This window comes from Oryctolagus cuniculus, chromosome 18, assembly GCF_964237555.1.
Source record: "Oryctolagus cuniculus chromosome 18, mOryCun1.1, whole genome shotgun sequence".
NCBI classification, from domain to species: domain Eukaryota; kingdom Metazoa; phylum Chordata; class Mammalia; order Lagomorpha; family Leporidae; genus Oryctolagus; species Oryctolagus cuniculus.
In genome coordinates this window covers 40187030-40209855 of record NC_091449.1, presented here as the reverse complement: position 1 = coordinate 40209855, position 22826 = coordinate 40187030, and the positions used below count along the sequence as shown (strand labels likewise).

The 22826-nt window shown below is 42.6% G+C and overlaps 1 protein-coding gene across 3 annotated transcripts; it reads left to right on the top strand.

The window, feature by feature from the left end:
* The first annotated feature begins 11 nt into the window (after positions 1 to 11).
* On the top strand, positions 12 to 21492 carry NUDT21 (nudix hydrolase 21). Of its 3 annotated transcripts, none has more exons than XM_002711527.5 (7): positions 12 to 316; positions 4036 to 4236; positions 5054 to 5117; positions 11255 to 11344; positions 17517 to 17592; positions 18514 to 18628; positions 21168 to 21492. In XM_002711527.5, the coding sequence occupies exons 1-7, from the start codon at positions 201 to 203 to the stop codon at positions 21187 to 21189; spliced, it is 684 nt and encodes a 227-aa protein (XP_002711573.1). In that variant the 5' UTR covers positions 12 to 200; the 3' UTR covers positions 21190 to 21492. The 3 variants fall into 3 exon arrangements, with proteins under 3 accessions (XP_002711573.1, XP_051702746.1, XP_069918045.1); XM_070061944.1 differs by having other exon boundaries at positions 70 to 1687; positions 2072 to 4236; XM_051846786.2 differs by lacking the exon at positions 18514 to 18628.
* The last annotated feature ends 1334 nt before the right edge of the window (positions 21493 to 22826 follow it).

Genomic DNA, 22826 nt, shown 5'->3' with positions numbered 1-22826 from the left:
GGCAGGCCTCCGCCTCTCAACTTCCTGCCGCCAGAGGCCCAGGATTCACTTCCGGCGTGCGTACGCCTCCTCTTGCGCTCTCATGTTAATGGCGGGCGGCGGCTACTGAGCGGGTCGCAGATAACCGCTGCCCGCACGGGGGGAAAAAATTTCCCTCACCTCCCGATTTCTGCTCACCACCAGAGTCAGAGGTTGCCAGCATGTCGGTGGTACCGCCCAATCGCTCGCAGACCGGCTGGCCCCGCGGGGTCAATCAGTTCGGCAACAAGTACATCCAGCAGACCAAGCCCCTCACCCTGGAGCGCACCATCAACCTGTAAGTGCGGCCTGGCCTTCGCGCGCAGCCTGGGCTCGCCCCGGTCAGTGCTGCTAAAGGCTCTTCTTCCGGCGCGCCCCGGGTCGGCGGGCCCCTAGCCCCGCGAGCCTTGCTCATCCCCACAGGTCCCTGGCGCGTCTTCCAGTCCCAAGGGGTTAGAACCTTGCTTGGAAGGATTTTTCACTTCTGGCAGGGAGACTTGTTCTCATCCGCTTATGGCCAGTTATTGGTAAAAGCAAAGTTCGCTTTAATTCCTTTCCTCACCTCTCCAGAGGTAACGAATTAAAAGTGTGCTTTTCCCCCCTTCCGGTCCAGTGTTTATGCTTGGTTCGCACCTAGGCTTTCGAGATCTAGCTCGGACCTTTAAGTGTCGTATGGTATTTCGGTGTGTGAATACACCACATTTCTAGTCATCTGCTCAGAGCTAGCTCACCTGCCCTATGCGTTCACATGCCTTCTCTGCCATAGCGTCCCAGACACCGAGGGCTCCAGCTTGGGAGTGTGGATGCCGTGTGTGGGTTTTTAGACCGTGAGAGAACCAGAGTTACGCCCCCGAGAACCCGTTGTGGGCTGTGCTTTATTTTTGAGCACTTCAGAGTCCTCAGAAGCAGTCTCGCTGTAGTAGGTCATTGGCGTTTGTGATCTTGATCAAGAAATTGGCATTGTGCTGAGAGAGAGTGAGGCAGCGTGGTGCTGACAGTGGTCAGGCAAGTGGCCAGTTCGAGCTGGTCAGTATTTATGTATAGGTACAAATTTTCAAAATACTTAGAGTGCAAGGATTTGCCAAGACTGATGTTTATGGGGGAAACACTTTAAATGTTTCTCTGTTTTATAGTCAAATAAATGAATTTCCCCCTCAAAAGCAAAAGCGAATTGGAATTAGATGGTTCTATCATTGTTTTATTTGGCTTGAGATGTAGATAATAGAAATGTGAGGTTTATAGAATTTGGAATTAGTTGATAGCTGTGTGCATACAAACTATCCTTGCAACTGTTACATTCAAGTACATACTAGTTAGTAATTTCGTTTCAGTTCCCTTATAAGAGTCCCAGGAAGTTGAGAAGACAAGTGTTCTTTAGAGTGGGAAAGCACAGCTTCTACGTTGCTTTCAGTGGTGATCAGAACTAGGATCCCACAGTTTTTCTGGATTTGCTTTGATTACCGGATCAGTTTGCATGAAGCCATTATGTAGAATTAACTTGGTGAGATGATGGTGCTTTCAATGAGATGTTTTACTCTTCACTTCATTAAAGTTGTGAGTTGATTTACAGTACTTTTGTTCTGTATAAATGCTGTATTCAGAAATAATCATTGTGTCGTGAACTTCAGTTCACCTGGGTGAGGCATTATATAGAAAACAAATCTCTCAAGCCGGCGCCGTGGCTCAATAGGCTAATCCTCCACCTTGCGGCGCCGGCACACCGGGTTCTAGTCCCGGTTGGGGCGCCGGATTCTGTCCCGGTTGCCCCTCTTCCAGGCCAGCTCTCTGCTATGGCCAGGGAGTGCAGTGGAGGATGGCCCAGGTGCTTGGGCCCTGCACCCCATGGGAGACCAGGAAAAGCACCTGGCTCCTGGCTCCTGCCAGGATCAGCGCGGTGCGCCGGCTGCAGCAGCGGCCATTGGAGGGTGAACCAACGGCAAAGGAAGACCTTTCTCTCTCTGTCTCTCTCTCACTATCCACTCTGCCTGTCAAAAAAAAAAAAAAAAAAAAAAAAAAAAAAAAAAAAAAAGAAAACAAATCTCTCTTCCCCTAGTATATCTTCATTTAGGAAACACTGCATGAACACCTACTTGATAACGAGTCCTGTGCATAGCACTGGGTATGTGAACATGAGGAAAGTCACGGTGTTAGGAGTCTGGGGTGGTAGATTTTCATCTCACAGCTGAAGATTCAAGCATTTCATCTTGATGGCATCTTACTGATGTGGGAGCTGGCTGTTGGACTAGGAGTATGTTATCACTGTCCTTATTAGTTCTTTCTGACTCCAGTTGTGAGAACTAAGTGAATAGACTTGCCTGGCAGATAATGCTAGATTTCATTTCACTTACAAGCGTGAGGTACCTGTGAGGTAACTGCTGCTGCTACCGAGGACTCTGTTAGATTCAGCCTTGGGTCTGCTGGGGAAGGTTCTTTATTTTCAACTTTTGTTTATTTGTTTCAAAGAGAGAGAGTGAGATTGATCTTCAATCCATTGGTTCACTCCTCAAGTGGCTGCAATAGCTAGGTCTGAGCCAGGAACTTCATTCTGTTCTCCGACATGGGTGGCAAAGGCCCAAGTACTTGGACCATCTTTCACTGGTTTCCTGGGCATATTAGCAGGAAGCTGGATAGGAAGTGGAGCAGGAATCACAAGTGGCAACCTAACCTGTGCCACAGTGCTGTCCCCTGCCCTCCACCCTGGAGTTCTCTTGAGTTGGCAACTTTGACTTATTTACCCTTCAAGAGGAGGTGAGTAGATTAGGTATGTGAGCAGACTAGGTATGTAGTGGTTGACTATTAATATCAAGGGCTCCCCCCCCGCCTCCGTTTGAAAAGCAGAGTTACACAGAGAGAGGAGAGGCAGAGACAGAGAGGTCTTCCATCTGCTGGTTCACTCCCCAGATGGCCACCACGGTCGGAGCTGCACTGATCTAAAGCCAGGAGCCATAGAGCTTCCTCTGGGTCTCCCACGAGGGTACAAAGACACAGTGACCTGGGCCATCCTCTACTGCTTTCCCAGGCCACAGCAGAGAGCTAGATCAGAAGTGGAGCAGCTGGGACTCAAACCGGTGGCCACATGGGATACGGGCACTGGAGACAGCAGCTTTATCCACTATGCCGCAGTGCTGGTCCCTATCAAGGGCTTTTAATAGAGAAGATAACCTTGCAAATAGCAAGTGTGGCCCAGGTGTTATTACTCAAGTTCACAATCAAAGGCTCATCATTAAGGGGTTATAAGTTGGTAAGTGTGATACAGTATAAATGTGGGATTTTTTGAAACTATCTTTAAGGAAGAATTTGATCTTTACTAGGTAGGGTGCAAACCCTTCAACAGAATGAACCATATTTTGAATTGATAAAAGACATTCAGATTAGATGTGGTGGGTAGATTTGGATGAGTAGAAGGGAAGAAAAAGGGTACTAAATAGAATAAAAGCAGGAGGCTAAAAGGCTTCTTAGTAGGTTTAGAGAGAGAAAAGAGTATAGGAAAGTTGGTTTGAAAAGGAAACGTTTGTGGCAGAAAAATCTTAGGCTGGTTTACTGGGAGAAACAAAATCACTGGGAAACATCAGTGGAAAGTGGGGGCTCAGCTTATAGAAAAAAAGATTAGCCGTTAGCGCCCATAAATAATAACACATGGCTAGGTTAGTAGTCAGAGGCACTCAAGGAGACATTAGTCAGTTTTTAATGTAGGTATAGCATCTAGGATCCAAAGCCAGAGCACTACTGATACCTAGATAACCACTTCTCTAAGCATTTAAGGCCGGTAAGGATGGTGTTGTCTATGCTGAGTTCAGGTCTCGGGTACCAGCTTCATCGAGCATTGGGTTGGCCTTTAATAGTTTAGAGAGAGGAAGAAAGGATTCTAATCTCCGCTGTCTCAGTACTGTTCATGTTACTTTGGACAAATCCTTATTTGAGTACATTAAATGCACTTTTGACCGTGGTTTCTTTGAATATGACTGGTGTCTTGTATGGTCTTCACTTCTTATGTTAGATGTTTGTCTTTGATCACAGTTATCCTCTTACCAATTATACTTTTGGTACAAAAGAGCCTCTCTATGAGAAGGACAGTTCTGTTGCAGCCAGATTTCAGCGCATGCGGGAAGAATTTGATAAAATTGGAATGAGGAGGACTGTAGAAGGGGTTCTGATTGTACACGAGCACCGGCTACCCCATGTGTTACTGCTACAACTGGGAACAACTTTCTTCAAATTGTAAGTGTTGCTGGAAGGTTGCTGTTTTATGCAGCTTTTGAATATAATTTTAGCCCTTAGTCATTTATTTCAACAAACATTGCTGTTAATAGAGTCTTTTGAAAGAGAAAATTATGAGTAATTTCTCTCCAGTGCAGTGCTCATTTATTTTTCCTAACTTAAAAGCTACTTGTTTCTGTGTATTGATGTTAATGATTGAGCTTGGTACAACTTACCCTTGGAATAGATTAGTCTAAACTCAATTTCTAGATGTAATTGTAGCACTAGTAGAGCAGTTGATATTATCTTAGGATGAATGTGTTTCATTTTCTTAAAATGATTTATGATTTATAGATAACAGTTTAGTTTTACTATTTAAGCTCTTAAGTCTTTCAGTAAACATTTGATCCATAGCTATTTGACTGGAATATACCAAAAAGGAAAGTCTCAAAAATTCAGATTGAAATTCTTGAAAATTGTCCCATTCTTCAGACCTAAAGAATGTGATCCAGTACTCTCTAGGCATTTCTACATCCCATTATCACCATAGTTCCAGAAGAGATTGGGATGAGCTGGTGCCAGCAGTTGCTTTCATGTTTATGCTATCTTATATATTTTGTTTAAAACTAAAGTTTGTGTACTGTTAGTATGGTGAATTAACATTACCAATTCAACTTTCAGGCATATTTTACCCTCTCCCTTTGACATTTGTTTTTGATGGTCTTACCTGACACTGAAATTTGTGTTGTTTAGTTACCTGATAGAATTATCATTGTGCTCTTTCTGTTATCTCCAAATTGTATTAAGTTGAAAGCTGAAATTTTTTACCTTTATACAGACCTGGTGGTGAACTTAACCCAGGAGAAGATGAAGTTGAAGGACTAAAACGCTTAATGACAGAGGTATTTTTCTATTTAACCACTTCCACAGTTTTATGGTCCATCTGAATGCCATCTGCTTAATAGATAATTTGACTTTTTATGGCTTGTGAAAAGAATAGAATTGAATATTTTTCAATAAATGCAAATTAAATATGAGTGGTAATATAATGTTTATTTTCTGCAGATTGAATTTATAATTAGTTAATCTTAATATTTTTAAGATTAAAATGTTGATGTAGCAGTAATGGTTTAAAAAAGCACATTTGATGTGCTAGATAAAGTTCTGAGTGCTTTATATACAATAACTCAGTCGTCACAACAGCCTGGAAAGTAGGTTTGATTAATCCCATTTTACAGATAAGGAAATGGGGCATGGACAGTTTTTCAGTAACCTCCTTGATGGTTATAAAGCTAGTGAGTCACAGAGCCAGAGATTTGAATGTAGGTGGTTTTGTTCCAAATTAGGCTTCTATGGAGTTTGACAAGAGAGTCTTATATACCTGTTTGCATTTTTGCATGTATTGTTAAGACTTTGTCCAAATAGTATCACTTTTAAAAAATCATTTAATTATCTGCTTCTGAAGATTTGGGGCCAAGTGCATGGATGCTGGAGGCTTTGAGATTGTAGAAAACATGTAACCCCTCATCCATTACAAAACTAATCCATACTTGATGCAAAAACCTTGGCAAACAAAAACAAAAGAGAAACAAACAAAACTAAAGTCACCTGTAATTCTGTTGATTTGTCTTATAAAATGCATTATAACTCAGCTGGCGCTGCGACTCAATAGGCTAATCCTCCGCCTGCGGCGCCGGCACACCGGGTTTTAGTCCTAGTCGGGGCGCTGGATTCTGTCCCAGTTGCTCCTCTTCTAGTCCAGCTCTCTGCTATGGCCCGGAAAGGCAGTGGAGGATGGCCCGAGTGCTTGGGCCCTGCACCTGCATGGGAGACCAGGAGAAGCACCTGGGTCCTGGCTTTGGATCAGCGCGGTGCGCCGGCTGCAGCAGCCACTGGGGGGTGAACCAACAGAAAAAGGAAGACCTTTCTGTCTCTCTCTCTCTCTCACTGTCCACTCTGCTTGTCAAAAAAAAAAAAAAAAAAAAAAGCATTATAACTCTTAAATACTATGCTGTGCTTGGACTTCATTTATGTAGTTTAGTTTGAACTTAGTTACCTCCACTTTTTTCTTTTCAAAATCTCACCAAAAAGGCAATAAAAGGAATATTTTTTAAAAGATACAATTGGGAGTGCTGGTATTGTGCCTTTCAAGTCCTGGCTGTTCCACTTCTGATCCAGCTCCCTGCTAAGGGCCTGGGAAAGCAGCAGAAGATGGCCTACACACTTGGCCCTTATACCCATGTGGGAGACCTGAATGAAGTTCCAGACTCCTGGCTTTGTCCTGGCCCAGACCATGCCATTATGGCCATCTGGGTCTTGAACCAGCGGATGGAGGACCCTCTCTCACTCCCTCCCAACTCTGACTTTCAAATAAATAAATAAATCTTTAAAGAAAAAAAAAGATATAAATTGGAATGAGGGAGGGAAAAATTTTAAAATAGCAAGATAAATACTGGGGGAATCTGGAAAGCAGATGAGTAAATCATAAGTGATTTAGCAGAAACCTTAGTCCAGAATCCAGCCCTGTGGGCACCAGGAAGGCTGAGGATTGAAGGAACTAGAAGCCCAGGGAAGTGGAGCATGTGTGGCTGAAAACTGGATTGTTTGGAGTCTGTATTTATATACCTAGGGTGCGTGTCCTTTTCTGTATAGTGAGGCAGACTGGCTAGGTATTGATTTGTGTAGCAATTAAATCACAAAACAGCCAGCAGTAAAGAGATTTTAGATGGGAAGAGTAATGCATGTTTCCATCTGAAAACTTGGCTGTAGATTGACGGAGTGTCAGCAGTTAGGGTTACATACCCCAGGCAGAAGGTTGGAAGTTTTTGTTGGAAGAGAAAGTGACCAGTCCAGGAAAAACTCCAGATGAAGTTATTTGAGAATGTCTTCCTATAGAAGTACCAAAGTCCTGTCACTCATGCACACGGAGGTGACCATTAAGCATCTTACTGCTTTCTCTTTAGTAGGGAGTGGATAACCAAGTATCACTGGGCTTTTGGACAAAGTTTAACAAGAAGTCAAAAAACAAAATAATTTGATAAAACAGAGAATTCCACAGTTGACCAAAGTATGGATAATCCTTGATGTGAGAAGATGTTACATCTGTGAAACAAAGACTTTTTAGCCAACAACCAAAGTAACTCATGAGTATTTAAAAAAAAAAAAAAAGCTTGTGGAAATGAACTCAATAGAGGATTAAAAATTTCAGGGCCAGCATTGTGGCAGAGCACGAGATCCACCCCTTGGCCATGTGGGCTGGTTTCAAATCCCTGCTACTCTGCTTTGGATCCAGTTTCCTGGTAATGTGCTTGGGAAGATAGTGTGAAACGACCATAATACCTGGTCCCCTGTTCCCTTGTGGGAGACCAGGATGGAATTTGGTCTGGCCCAACACTGGCTGTTGTAGCTATTTGGACAGTAAGCCAACTCTCTCCCTCGGCCTCTGTCACTCTGCTTTTCAAATGAATAAATTGTTTCTAAAAGGGGTAGGGTAGGATTTTATTCTACCAGAAAGTACAATGAAAAAGATAAAATTAATGGAGCATTCTAGAAGGATCAGTATAAACTCTAGATGAACAGAGGAAAAGGAGTAATTAGCAAAGCTTGATGTAACAACATTCTCAGAAGCCAAAGGCATGCTTTTTTTTTTTTTTTTTTTTTGGACAGGCAGAGTGGACAGTGAGAGAGAGACAGAGAGAAAGGTCTTCCTTTGCCGTTGGTTCACCCTCCAATGGCCGCCACCGCCGGCGTGCTGTGGCCGGCGCACCATGCTGATCCGAAAGCAGGAGCCAGGTGCTTCTCCTGGTCTCCCATGGGGTGCAGGGCCCAAGGGCTTGGGCCATCTTCCACTGCACTCCCTGGCCACAGCAGAGAGCTGGCCTGGAAGAGGGGCAACCGGGACAGAATCTGGCGCCCCGACCGGGACTAGAACCCGGTGTGCCGGCGCTGCAAGGCGGAGGATTAGCCTAGTGAGCTGCGGCGCCGGTCGCCAAAGGCGTTTTTTTGAAATTGAAAAGACTGACTGGCCTGCCCTTTTTTTTAAATTTTGACAGGCAGAGTTAGACAGTGAGAGAGAGAGACAGAGAGACAGGTCTTCCTTCCGTTGGTTCACCCCTCAGATGGACGCTACGGCCGGTGCACTATGCCAATCCGAAGCCAGGAGCCAGGTGCTTCCTCCTGGTCTCCCACGCGGGTGCAGGGGCCCAAGCACTTGGGCCATCCTCCACTGCCTTCCTGGGCAACAGCAGAGAGCTGGACTGGAAGAGGAGCAACCGGGACCAGAACCCAGTGCCCATATGGGATGTTGGCACCGCATGCGGAGGAGTAACCAAGCGAGCCAGGGCGCTGGCCCCTGGCCTGCCCTATATAATAGATCCACGTGAGGGCATATCATGAAATATTAGATCAGTGGGGATAAAGGGAGGATCCTTAAAGCTTCCAAAGCGGGGGGGAGGTGGGGGTGCTGGCAGGAAGACAGGTTAAATAGGAGCATCCAAGTCAGAAATACAGTGTCAGACTGCCTGGAAGTAACTGGCCGCTGAAAGTCTGTGGAGCATGCCTTCGTAATTCTAACGGAATATGATTTTCATGTTCGTCTTTTCTATCTAACTAAACTATAAATCTGTGATTAGTTATTTCCAAGCATCGTGTTCCCAAATCTGTATATATTAAATGCATGAAGTTGTATTCTTTAAGCAAAATAAAAAAGTTAATTTTCAGATACAAAGTTTGAAAAATTGTAATATATTTGGGACCTTTACTCAGGAAGCTAGTAGAATATTTACCACCAAAGTGAAGGAATAAACTAATACAAAAGATAAAAGGATTCAGAATTTTAGAGAGGAAATGGTGCCCCCATCATGGTATAGCAGGTAAAGCCTCTGCCTGTGATACTGGCATCCTGGATGGGTGCCAGTTTGAGTCCCTGCTGTTCCACTTCCAATCCAGTTCCCTGCTAATGAGCCTGGGAAAGCAGGTACTTGGGCTCCTGCCATCCAAGTGGGAGACCCAAAAGAAGCTCCTGGCTTCAGCCTGCCCAGCCCCAGATGTGGCCATTTGTGGAGTGAACCATTCGATGGAAGATCTCTCCTCTGTATCTACTTCTCTCCCTGTAACTCTGCCTTTCAAATAAATAAATAAATCTTTAAAAAATGTTAGCGATTCCTAACAATGTAGGAAAGAGACCAAGGGAAGTCCTAGGAGTCCAGCTGTGAAGCAGGATTGAGAGCATGTAGTAGATTGGAGCAGGACAGTAGAAAAATTTCTTAGGAAAAAAATGAAATTGATGAATTTGTGTTTGAATTGGAAGTATACGCTTTTGGAGAATGTAGAACTGAATTTAGTGATAGTAAATGAAATGAAGCAGTCATGAACTCTATAAAGAAATGGATAGTTGTGCAAATACAGAAATGTAATTATAGTTTACTAATCACTGTTGTAACTGATTTACCTAGCAACCTTATCTCAAACACTGAATAATGACTTAATCAAATATTGATAATGGGAGGATGGCAGAAGAAAAAGTTTTGGTAATTAAATTCTCGTCCATAACAGAGGGCAGTAATGGGAGTTTTTAGACTTTTAAAAATGAAAAGCAATCAAGAAATGATTGTAAAAGAATTTTTTAAAAATGTAACTTTACATTGACAGGTGACCTCAGGCAGGTGATCAATGTTAACATTAGTGGTAAGTCACTTTGATGGGATGGCAGGTACTCTTGATAGGGTGTGATGAGAATGGCACTTCACACCTGTGGTCTTCCTCCCCAAATCCATAACCTCAATGAAATTGAGGGACATTTTACAGCATATCTGCCCCGTAGTCCTCAGAACTGTCAAGATCGTAAAAAATAAGGCAAGTCTGAGAAACACAGTGTAGGGGAGCCTCGGGAGAAATGATGACTCAACCTAAGGTAGTACTTACTGAGACCCAGGGACTGAGAAAAAGGACAGAAGGATGTCTGAGTAAAGTGCGAGCTTCAGTTATAGTTCTGCGTCTGTGTAGGACGTGTGTCTGTGTCTGTGTCGTGCCGTGCCGTGCCAGTAAGGGTGTCAGCAGTCAGGGAAGCTGGCTGCAGTGTGTGGAAGGAATGTCTCTGTATCATCTTGTTTCTGTAAATCCAAAACTATTCTAAAATAAATGGTTTGTTTAAAACCAAAAAGAATAGTTTTAAAAGTGGAGGCAAATATCAAGGGGAAAACCAAGAGTTCTGAACATTGTAGCCAGTGGGAAGGGGCAGGTGAAGTGAGACAGGAGCTGCTCTTTCCATTGTGATCCTTGAACCATTTTTGATCAGTTTAAGTGGGTAGAGTTTAACTTTAATTAAAATAAGTTTAATGTTATGCTGCTGAACAAACTTATAAAAATTAAAATTTTTAGGGTTTTTTTTTTTGACAGGTAGAGTTATAGACAGTGAGAGAAAGAGACAGGTCTTCCTTCCGTTGGTTCACTCCCCAAATGGCCGCCACGGCCGGTGCTGTGCCGATCCAAAGCCAGGAGCCAGGAGCTTCCTCCTGGTCTCCTATGTGGGTGCAGAGGCCCAAGGACTTGGGCCATCCTCCACTGCCCTCCTGGGCCACAGCAGAGAGCTGGACTGGAAGAGGAGCAGCTGGGACTAGAACCTGGTGCCCATATGGGATGCCGGTGCCGCATGCGGAGGATTAACCAAGTGAGCCACGGTGCCAGGCACCAAAATTTTTTAGTTTTAAACATTTTTATGACAAGTAGGTGATTTTCAGTGCTATAGTTGATTCTAGGAAAACTGTTGGATGCTATTGGCTGATGTAGGTAGTTCTATGCATAGTCAGAGCCCAGCAACAGGGTTGTTGGTTCTATATAGTTATGTTGATACCAGATTACCAATTTTGAAAGAATAGTGTATGTCTTATATAGGGCGACATAGATAATAATAAACAGTATAATACAGAGAGGAAATAATATTAGCTGTGTGTCTGTATTAGGAGTGCTGCCAAAAATATTCTCTTCAACAGAGAGCTGTGTGTTTATCTGTAAATTGGCTATATTATTTCTTTTTTGACAGATACTAGGCCGCCAAGATGGAGTTCTGCAAGACTGGGTCATTGATGACTGCATTGGTAACTGGTGGAGACCAAATTTTGAACCTCCTCAGGTCAGTGTTCAGTTATATTTGCTAAGCATTTGGGGAAGTAGAAAGCTGACTTAATTCTAGCCATTTAAAAAAATTATCAAAGTAAATTGGCTTGAGGCCGGCGACGTGGCTCAATGGACTAATCCTCCGCCTAGCGGCGCCGGCACACCAGGTTCTAGTCCTGGTCAGGGCGCCGGATTCTGTCCCGGTTGCCCCTCTTCCAGGCCAGCTCTCTGCTGTGGCCCGGGAGGGCAGTGGAGGATGGCCCAAGTCCTTGGGCCCTGCACTCCATGGGAGACCAGGATAAGCACCTGGCTCCTGCCATTGGATCAGTGCAGTGCGCCGGCCATTGGAGGGTGAACCAACGACAAAAAGAAGACCTTTCTCTCTGTCTCTCTCTCTCACTGTCCACTCTGCCTGTCAAAAAAAAAAAAAAATAATCCTCCAAAAAAAAAAAGTAAATTGGCTTGAAATTTCCTTTTCTCCCTCCCTTAATTTAGATAAAAAATTACAATTGAGTATTTTTTCTTCCAAAGGAAACGTTTCAAAAATATGTAAGTAAATAGTGTTAAATGAGTTCCATTACATGTCATCTGCCTTTTTTTGTTTTTTAAGATTTATTTTATTTATTTGAAAGAGTGACACAGAGAGAGAAGGAGAGGTAGAGAGAGAGGTCTCCTATCCACTGGCTTTTTATTTTTCTTTTAATTGTTAAAGCATTAAAATTTTTATTTTTTAAAAACAGCTATTGAACATATTATGGAGTACAGTGTGACATTTCATTACATGTATACAGTGTGTATTGATCAAATCAGGGTAATCAACATTTCCCCCAGTTCATCATGACTTTTTGTTTAGAGCAATTTTGTGAATTTAATTAATTAATTTATTTGAAAGGCAGAACATGAGAGAGAGGGAGAGACAGAGAGCAAGAGAGATTCTGTCTGCTGGTTCACTTCCTAAATGGTTTCAGCAGCCAGGCTGGGCCAGGCTAAAGTCAGGACTCAGAAACTCCATCTGGAACTCTCACATGGGTGGCAGGGACTCAAGTATTTGGATCGTCATCTCATCATCTGCCGCCTTCCCAGGCACATCAGCAGGAGCTGGATTGGAAATGAAGGAGCTGGGACTTGAACTGGCCCTCTGATACAGGGTGCCCACATCAGAAGCAGTGGTTTAACTTGCTGAGTTGCAGTGCTGGCCCCTAGATCAATTTTGTATTTGCCTGCATTAGGATAGTCTCTCTCTCTTTCTCTCTCTCTCTCTCTCTCTTTTTTTTTTTTTTTTTTTTTAATTTATTTGAAAGCATTGCAGAGAGAGAGAGACAGAGATCTTCCATCTACTGATTCACTCCTCAAATGGCCGCAACGGCTGGAGCTGTGCTGACATGAAGCCAGGAGCCAGAAACTCTAACCAGTCTCCCACGTGGGTGCAGGGGTTCGAGACTTGGGCCATCCTCTGCTGCTTTTGCAGGCGCATCTGCAGAGAGCTGCATCAGAAGTGGAGTGGGCAGGACTTGAACTGGCTCCCGTGGGATGCTGGCACTGCAGACAGTGTTGTAACCCACTGCACCATCATGCTGGTCCCTAAGATAGTCTCTTAAGTCTCTTACATGTACAGGTTGGCTAGCTATCTCTCTTTTCTCCTTGTAATTTAAAGTCTTCCTTGCTTAATAGCATACCCTGTTGCCATTGAACATTTGACCTGTAAGTTCTGTAAATTGATAATTAAATTGAGCTTGGATTCAGGCTCATTTATGTGGGGACGATGGGGCAGGGTAAGCATGACTTGTCAGTGGTATTTATTGCTGCATAAAAATTACAGGTTGTGCATCCTTACCCCCAAATTCAAAATGCTCCAAATTCCATATTATGCCCCAAATGCTTCAGATTTTGTGAGCATTTGGAATTTGAGATTTTGAATTAGGAATGCTTAACTGGTGAAGTCTATTCAAGTATTCCAGATGCCAAAACACTCTGAAATCTGAAACCCTTTGGTCCCAGCATTTTGGATAAGGGATCCTCAATCTGTGCTTAAAATGTAGCCATCTAAAACAGGAGACATTTATAATCTCTTGGTTTCTCAGGATCAGGCATCTGGGAGCGGCTTAGCAGGTTGAGTATTGGCTCAGATGATAGGATAACAGCTGGGATGGTATCATCAGTCTGAACTGGGGCTAACAGATCGACCCTAAGCTCACATGCATCTTGGTTAGCAGACCTCTCAGTTCTTTCCGGGCTGGTGGACCGAAGCCTTCATATTTTGTTGGCTGTTGACCTGAGGCCTCCCTTGGTTCTTTTGCGTGAGAGCATCTTCAAAGGACACAGTCAGTCAGGTAGCGGGCTTCCTCCAGAGCATGTGATTCAAGAGATAGAAAACGAGGGTGCCCAAGTAGGAAGCTACAGTCTTCCAATCTCGTCTTGGCAGTGGTATCTCATCACTCCCGTATGCAGCTGGACACACCCTATTTGTTACTCTGAGGTGTGTAGTTTGTATAGGAAAGGATAGATGCTTTGCCCCCTTTAGTCACCAGCTTTCAGAAGAATGAGTTAATTCCTTAGTGTCCTCTAAAGACTAGACTTTATTCAAAAGAGAGAATAACACAGAAGACTTGGGTACAAAGTGTTTGGGAACTGATTCTGGGAAGCCCCAAAGTATGGGGAAAAGGAGACCAGAAACACCAGAAGTCAAAGAGACAGAGTGTGTTATTGGGCTTTTTAGAGCTGTGAGGAACCGTGTGCTGTGCAGTTCAGAGTGCATCTCAGAAAGATGGAAGGCGGGGACTCCTGTCCCTCATTAGATAGGGGTTGCCTTAACTCCGCTGCATTTCATGTTGAGTCTGAGCATGAGTTGAGAGGCCTTTCAGGCCTTGGAAAGGATTGCAGGCTGAAAAGTCTAGAGCAGGACAGTTCAAACACAGCTGCCTTGGAATATGAGGGGGGAGGAGGAGGTACTGTGCTGCAGGGCTCAAATGGCATGCATCAGTGATCTTTAAAGTGTCCGTGTGAATTCATGGAAGTTCATTGTAATGACTGATAATGTTACCAGTGCTCAAATTTTCCTTTTTGGCTAGTGAGTGCAACTTTAAAATTGGATACTGAATTCTTTTGGAAAATTGAAAGCCCAATGACTTTCTTTTCATGACAAGATGTTGCAGGTGAAGCAGTTCTGTGTTCTTCCTCCTGACTCCTTCGGCCAGCAGAGGGATAGGAAAACACAGAAGCAAGTGCTTACTACCTGAGAATTACCATGAGCATATGCTGTGTCATGGCTTTTAAGAAATATAGTTTCGGGGCTGGTGCTGTAGTGTATCGAGTAAAACCGACGCCTGTAGTGCTGGCATCCCATATGGGCGCCGGTTCATGTCCTGGCTGCTCCACTTCTGATCCAGCTCTCTGCTGTGGCCTGGGAAAGCAGTGGAAGATGGCCCAAGTATGTAGGTTCCTGCACCCACATGGGAGACCTGGAAGAAGCTCCTGGCTTTGGATTAGTGAAGCTCTGGCTGTTGCAGACATCTGGGGAGTGAACCAGTGGATGAAAGATCTCTCTCTTTGCCTCTGCCACTCTGAAACTCTGCCTTTCAAATAAAATAAATAAATAAGTAAATATTTTAAACCAAAAAAAGTATAGCTTCATAGGGAATTAGTGAGGTTCCTGTGTCAAAGATACATAAAAATTTTTTTCTACTCTTTTGGGTTTCTTCAGCATTATTTGATATAGTTGGAAAATTTTCAGCAATAATCCAGAAGTTTTCCAGGCTACTTCTCAAATTCCCTTATTCATATTCCCTGCTGTGAAGGAAACCAACTTCCCTTCCTGGTTCAGGAAGTATCAGAACATCAGGGTTTTATGTTTATTTCCTAATCCTAGAGTATTAGTTAGATGCCAGTGGGAAAAGGCTACTATGTGACCTCCCTATCTCAATATTTTGTATTGTATAGTCAGCTTAGACTATAAGACCAGGAGAAAAGCTTTAAAAAGGAATGGGTGGAGGTTGGCACTGTGGCGTAGCAGGTAAAAGCTGCCGCCTGCAGTGCCAGCATCCCATATGGGCGCTGGTTCGAGTCCCGGCTGCTCCAGGACTCTCCGATCCAGCTCTCTGCTATGGCCTGGGAAAACAGTAGAATATGGCCCAAGTTCTTGGGCCCCTGTACCTGGGTGGGAGACCCAGAGGAAGATCCTGGCTCCTGGCTTCAGCTCAGCTCAGCTCTGGCCATTGCAGCCAAGTGGGGAGTGAACCAGTGGATGGAAGACCCTCTCTCTGCCTCCTTCTCTCTCTGTGTAACTCTTTCAAGTAAATAAATCTTAAAAAAAAAAAAAAAAAAAAAAAGAATGGGTAGGGGCTGGCACAGTGGTGCAATAGTTCTGTTGTGTCGGCATCCCATATGGGCACTGGTTCTAGTTCAGGCTGCTCCTCTTCCAATCCAGCTCTCTGCTATGGCCTGGGAAAGCAGTGGAAGATGGACCAAGTCCTTGGGCCCCTGCGCTCACGTGTGAGATCCAGAAGAAACTCCTGGCTTCTGATTGGCCTAGCTCTGGCTGTTGCAGCCAGTTGGGGAGTGAACCAGCAGATGGAAGACCTCTCTGTCTCTCCCTCTCTCTGTCTATAACTCTGCCTCTCAAATAAAATCTTTATGGGTAGCCTCAAGTAGAAGAAAATTAGGGTATTGCCACTCAGTTTTGGTTTAGTCCTGGTTTGGGAACTCTCCCTGTATGTGAACCATAGGTTTCCTTTAGCCTGTGCTATTCAGACCACTTCTCATACTGCTACTAAGTGTACCGGAATTTTATGATAATGTAGGGTTTCCCAAAGCCTGAAACAATTGTCTCAATTCTCTGTACCCTAGGGATGGTTCTGGTATATAATTATCCTAACTGGAATACTGGTTAGGTGCCAGTGAGTAACAGTGGAAAATAACACAGGCTTTTATAATTAGATAAGGATTGACTAGATGCAGTTGAGTCTTGGCTTCCTACTTTGCTGAGGAATCTTCAGAAAGATACTAGCCTCTTTTAATACCCCGCTCTCTCCTTATATCTATTTCTAGTATTTAAAAATTCCCTTGCCTTAAAATTTGCAACTCTGAAAGGAAAATTAGATTCCTCAATTTATTATAGGGCGGATGTAGGAGAGGTTCTCATAACTTGCACATAGAATTTTTTAAAAAGGCTTATTTTAGATTTTTTTTTGTTCTCCTTGCCAAATTATTCAACCTTGGGTAGCAACTTCTCTAATTCTCTTCGTCTCTTTAAATTCTCTATAAAATATTTCCCCTGATTTCCAAGCAGTTTTGCTTTGCCTGCCTGGCAGAACTCCTCTTAGACTGCTCCTCTGGTGCTCTTAAAATACTTGGAGAGGAGAAGGGAAGGTTGTCGTAGGAAGGAGCAGAGAGCATCCTGTCAGCTACCTCACAGACTATATTTAAACTTATGGTGTGGTAAACATATCCCCATCAGGATTGTGGAGTGTTTAACTTACTAATGATGTTTAAAAAATAAACAATGACTTACTAAAAACACTAATTAAAATAACACTTTGTTGCGTTATAAACTTCACAGGCTATAATCCTGTGACTGCTTTTTTTTTTTAATGTGACAGAGAAACAGTTTCCAAACGCCTGCAGTAGCTGGGGCAGGGGCCAGGGCTGAAGCCAGGAGCCGGGCACTTGACCTACTTGACGTGTAGGTGTCAGGAGCTCAATCACGTGAGCCATCACGGCTGCCTTCCTGCATCTGCAGGGTGCTGAGTTAAGGAGCCAGTGGGTGTGGAATGAACTTAAGCACTCTGATACAATATGGGATGTAGGTGTCTTACTGCTAGGCCTAATGCCTGCTGCCACCCCCAAATCCTGTCCCCTGCCATAATTATGTATTTTGCCTTGAATAATTAACTGGTTCACTACTTATTATTTCACATGGCTTGAAAACATTTATGTTTAGTGCATCTGTTAGGTAGTAGGTCATGGTAATGGGAAGACTAGAAAGTTGTATACTTCTAGCAGTTTTGGGAAGTAAACAGCAAGCTGTGGGATATATGTTAAAATAAAATTGTATTTGGGATATGAGGAACTTGGTCTCAGAAGGGTTGATGGTTGAGCTTACTGTCTGAAATGGGAAAAGTTGATAACGAAAGGCATGGGGGTTTAAGGAATGGTGAGTCTTGAAAACTGATTATTCCCATTTGTTATTTTAGTATCCATATATTCCTGCACATATTACAAAGCCTAAGGAACATAAGAAGTTGTTTCTGGTTCAACTTCAAGAGAAAGGTAGGTTGTGTTTGAAATTACTTGTAGACTAATTTCAAGGTTACTTCTGTGTTTTAAACCACAAGCTTTGAATTTTTGGATTTATTGTAAAAACTAAAAGGACATTCTATGTTTATACAGAATTGCTTGCTTTCTCTTAGCTGTGCCAGTCCTGGTATGGAGGGAAATTAAAATTTAATCATGGCCTAAAATACCACTTCACATGTGAAATAAATTAGTGAAAAATTTAAGAAACTGATTTTTTTTTCATGCCATGTTTAGGACTGTTGCATGTTTTCACAGGTACTTATCCTGTTTCTTGTAATTTTTTTTAAAGATTTATTTATTTGAAAGAGTCACACAGAGAAGGAGAGGCAGAGAGAAAGAGAGAGAAAAAAAAGTCTTCCATCTGCCGGTTCACTCCCCGGTTGGCCGCAATGGCCAGAGCTGCGACAATCTGAAGCCAGGAGCTTCTTCTGGATCACTCACATGGGTGCAGGGGCCCAAGGACTGAACCTTCCTCTGCTGCTCTCTCAGGCCATAGCAGAGATCTATATCGAAAGTAGAACAGCCAGGATTCGAACCGGCACCCATATGGAATGCCGGCACTGCAGGCTTTACCCACCATGCCAGAACGCCAGCCCCCTCCTATAGTTTTATTATGGAATCCAAAATATAAACCCAGGGCTGTTCTCTTCTCTCCTTTCTTCCAGGGCCAACACTTAGAAGGTGCTAGTGGTAATAACATGGATCAGTTAGCTAACTAGTCAGTTTCATATGTCACTAAGAACACTAGCTTTACAGACAACCAAAATGTATTAATGAGAAGTATATTTCTTTACAACTTTTTTTTAGATCAAACTAATGATTAGCTTAAAATGAGACGGAGGTGGTGGTTGTATGTGAAATTGTAGAAAATGAACACTGTTTTGTTTGTTTTAGCCTTGTTTGCAGTCCCTAAAAATTACAAGCTGGTAGCTGCACCATTGTTTGAATTGTATGACAATGCACCAGGATATGGACCCATCATTTCTAGTCTCCCTCAGCTGTTGAGCAGGTATGGAAAGTTGAACATTTTGTGGTTCATCCATATAAGCTGTCAGATTGAAAATATTTTGAGCCACTTGAAAAGGGATACTTTGTGAATTTTGGTTCTTAAGGAAACTAAGATAAGCTAAGACTCTTGGGTCATGTGCAATACATAGATTAAATGTGACTGATTTAGAAGTATCCTCAGACTCTAAGCCATGGCTTGACATTCTATTATTTGTGTTACTGTTCTTCTACATCTGTTATTTTCTACAGTTAAGTTTGAAGTCTATTCAAAGAAGAGATGGTAACGTTATTCACAGCAGTGCGTAAAATATGAAGGGAGTTGTCTATATCAAAATGTGTAGAATTTTTTTTTAATATTTATTTATTTGAAAGGCAGAATTACAGAGATGTAGAGGCAGAGAGAGATCTTCCATCTGCTGTTTCACTTCCCAAATGGCCTCAACAGCTGGAGCTGGGCCAATCCAAAGCCAGGAGCCAGGAGCTTCTTCTGGGTCTCCCACATAGGTGCAGCGGCCCAAGCACTTGGGCCATCTTTCTTCCACTGCTTTCCCAGGCCATAGCAGGGAGCTAGATCAGAATTGGAGTAGCCAGGTCTCGAACAGGTGCCCATATGGGATGCTGGCACTGCAAGCTGTGGCTTTACCCTTTATGCCATGCCACCAGCCCCTAGAATTGAATGCCTTTGTATAATTTGGGCCTAAATTGGGGTGTCTGGGATAGGTCTTGGATTTTATATGGGATTTGAATTTTTAGGCAGATAGAATAATAAAAAATACATATTTTAAAAACTTTATATTTTGGGCTGGCTCCATGGCTCACTTGGCTAATCCTCTGCCTTTGGCGCCGGAATCCCATATGGGCGCCGGGTTCTAGTTCCAGTTGCTCCTCTTCCAGTCCAGCTCTCCGCTGTGGCCTGGGAAGGCAGTGGAAGATGGCCCAAGTGCTTGGGCCCCTGCACCCGCGTGGGAGACCAGGAAGAAGCACCTGGCTCCTGGCTTCGGATCGGCATACGCACTGGCTGTAGCGGCCATTTTGGGGGTGAACCAACGGAAGGAAAACCTTTCTCTCTGTCTCTCCCTCACTGTCTGTAACTCTACCTGTCAAATAAATAAATAAAAAATCTTTAAAAAAAAAGACTTTATTTTTTATTTATTTGAAAGGCAGAGTTGGAGAGAGAGGAGAGACAGGGAGATCTTCCATATGCTGGTTCACTTCCCAAATGGCTACAGTAGCTGGGATTGTGCCAGGCTGAACCCAGGAGCCTAGATCCTCTTCTGGGTCTCCCACATGGATCCAGGGTGCAAGCACTTGGGCCATCTTCTGCTGCTTTCTCAGGTGCATTAGCAGGGAGCAGGATTAGAAGTGGTGCATCTAGGACCTTAACTGGTGCCCATATGGGATACTGGTGTTGCAGGTGGTAGGTTAATTTGTTCTGCCACAATGTTGGCCCCAGAAACATTTTCTTAGAACATTGATTTGTATTCGTTGCCATCATTAGAGCCAACTGTGGGTAAGAATTGCAACCTAACACAGTGATTAAGAATGTAATTTCTGGGTTCAGTGTTTGAATTTGAATCCTTAAATACTTGTTGGTACTGTGACCTTGGACAGACTTATACTTGTTTCTTTATCTGTAAGTGGAGATTGTAGTGAGTTCATAAGATTGTGAGTTGAATAATGCATGTAAAGTACTTGGAACAGTGCCAGACATCTGCCAAGTACTTAATAAATGTTAGTTTAAAAGCCGTCCCAAGGGCTGGCACTGTGGTGTAGTGGGCTAAGCCTCTGTCTATAATGCCAGCATCCCATATGCTGGTTCTAGTCCCAGCTGCTCCTCTTCCCATCCAGCTCTTTGCTATGGCTTGGGAAAGCAGTAGAAAATGGCCCAAGTCCTGGGACCCTGCACCCGCATGGGAGAACCGGAGGAAGCTCCAGGCTCCTGGCTTCAGATTGGCCCAGCTCCTGCCATTGTAGCCATTTGGGGAGTAAACCAGCAAATCAAAGACCTTTCTCTCTGTCTCTTCCTCTTTCTGTGGCTCTTGCAAATAGATAAGTAAAATCTTTTAAAAAAAAATTCCAGTAATGATTTTGAGTTTCTGTGAAGACGTGGAGAATATGAAATTGGTCTTCTTACTTTGTCACTAATCTTTTGCTCCTCTGCTTAGACCTCTTAATAAGTTACACAAGTAAAGTATGGTATGTGAAAATAGGTCATATTATTGGTTTATTTGAGCATCTGCTTGTCAGCTGTTGTAACTTTGTAGTAATCAGAATTGAATCTAAAAAATTTTTCCTGCCTTTTTATCTGAACTTATCAATGGATAATGACTTACTCAAATTTGTGCTTTTAAAAAAATTTATTATAATATTCAGCGGCACTATTATTTACTGCAGTGGGTGAGACTGGTGAGAGAAACTTGTTTGTTGGTGTAGAAAATGTCTACATGGAAGGGAGGGTGGAAACATCCATTTTTCCTATCTAAGGTGGAAACAATGTTAATACTTTTTTTAATAAACATTTTGTTCTTTTTAAAATTCAGGTTCAATTTTATATACAACTGAATTATGCACAGTGGAAAAGTAAAAGAAGCCGTCTCTGTGAGCACAGCTGTACACGGTGTAGAAGAATAAATGTGGTAGAAGAGGTTTTTGGTTTTATCTTTTTCCCATTCCCTAAGTTGCCACTTAACTTTCTATTGTTTGAATAGTAAAGTTAATATGAAGAACTAGATAGTGGTGTAAACAAATGTGATAATGTTTATTTACTTTTGGTTCTACTCATTTTTTTTTGTACAACATTAAAGCAAATGAACTTCTTTCTATTTGTATTTTTTTTAATTTCTCATTAAACTTTAAAAAATGTTACAGGTGAGGATTGTTTTTTTTTTTCCCCCTCTCCAGAGACTGGTGAATATTAAGACACAGCGACAAATAAGTAATTTCAGGCAGTTAATTAAGTGTTATGGGACCCTTCCCCCATACCATTCTTGGATACATACTCTAAGACCAAGTTGTACTCTTTGTGATGACAATCTGTTACTTTTGGGAACTGAATTTGGATTGAGTTCAAGATCCAACTCATATAAATTTTACACTTTAATAAATTGTATTACAGGGAATTCTCAGGTTACCTTTTGAGTACATCTTAAAGTCATCTAGGCCTTAGTTCACAGACTTTAAACATATGGGAGACTACTAATATTGGCTAGGTCAGCAAAGTCATGGGAATTGATACAAAAAATGACCCTCCTGTTGCTCATTTAGAGTTTTAGAATGGGGTATTCTTTATGCTGCTGGGTAACTCTCAACAGTGTAATTCTCAGAACCATGGTAACAAAAAAATGCCCTGTGTGTATTGTGTTTAGGGACAGTGGAGAGGGTAGATTTTGTCAGCCTAAGAGAAGTATATCGTATTTTTAAAAACTTTTAAAACCTTGCCAAATTAGGATCAAATTTCGGAGAATATTAGAATTTTAAGGTAAAGGAGTTTGCTGTTTATGTTATTGCTTAACTGTCAAAGCTTATGTTGTATTACTGACTGCACTGTGGATGCAGTGTTTAAAAAAACTTTGCAAGCTGCAAAAACAGATTGATAGTTAAGTTTTTAGTAGATGAAAAAGAACTTATTAGTCCTTACATTTTTATGGTCTTGTTCACAGAGCTGTTCTCCTGAATGTTGGGTGATGTTACAGTACGTCATATGAGGGTGCTCAAAAAGTTGCGTGGAAAAATGAAATTAAAAGATGAGGTTACTTTGCAATACATTTTTGAGATCCATGCATAGTATTTTCATTTAATATACATGAACTTTTTGAAGACCTTTTGTATATTCTTCCATAATTATACTTGAGAAAATTAGGCCAAGAGTGGCTGAGCAATGATATTTTTAAGTATCCAGGTTTGTTTAGTTGGGGTCAGACCTTCACATGATTGTAACTAGTGACTGTAAATCTGCCCATGTGTAGTAGAAGTGAGCACCAGTCTCCATGACCAAAAATTGTCAGTGATTTTCTTTGAAAAAGCCCCAGTCTTTCTTTCAAGGGCTAACAGTCCTACCCCTTGGGTTTACATATTTCTAATTTAGAGTAGTTTTACTGGTAAACTCTGATTCCTGAATCCTTCAGTTAATCCTTCAGATGGAGAAGGTTGAGATGGGGGCAAGTTGATCAGCCCACCCTACTTGATTGCTCCTGCTACCC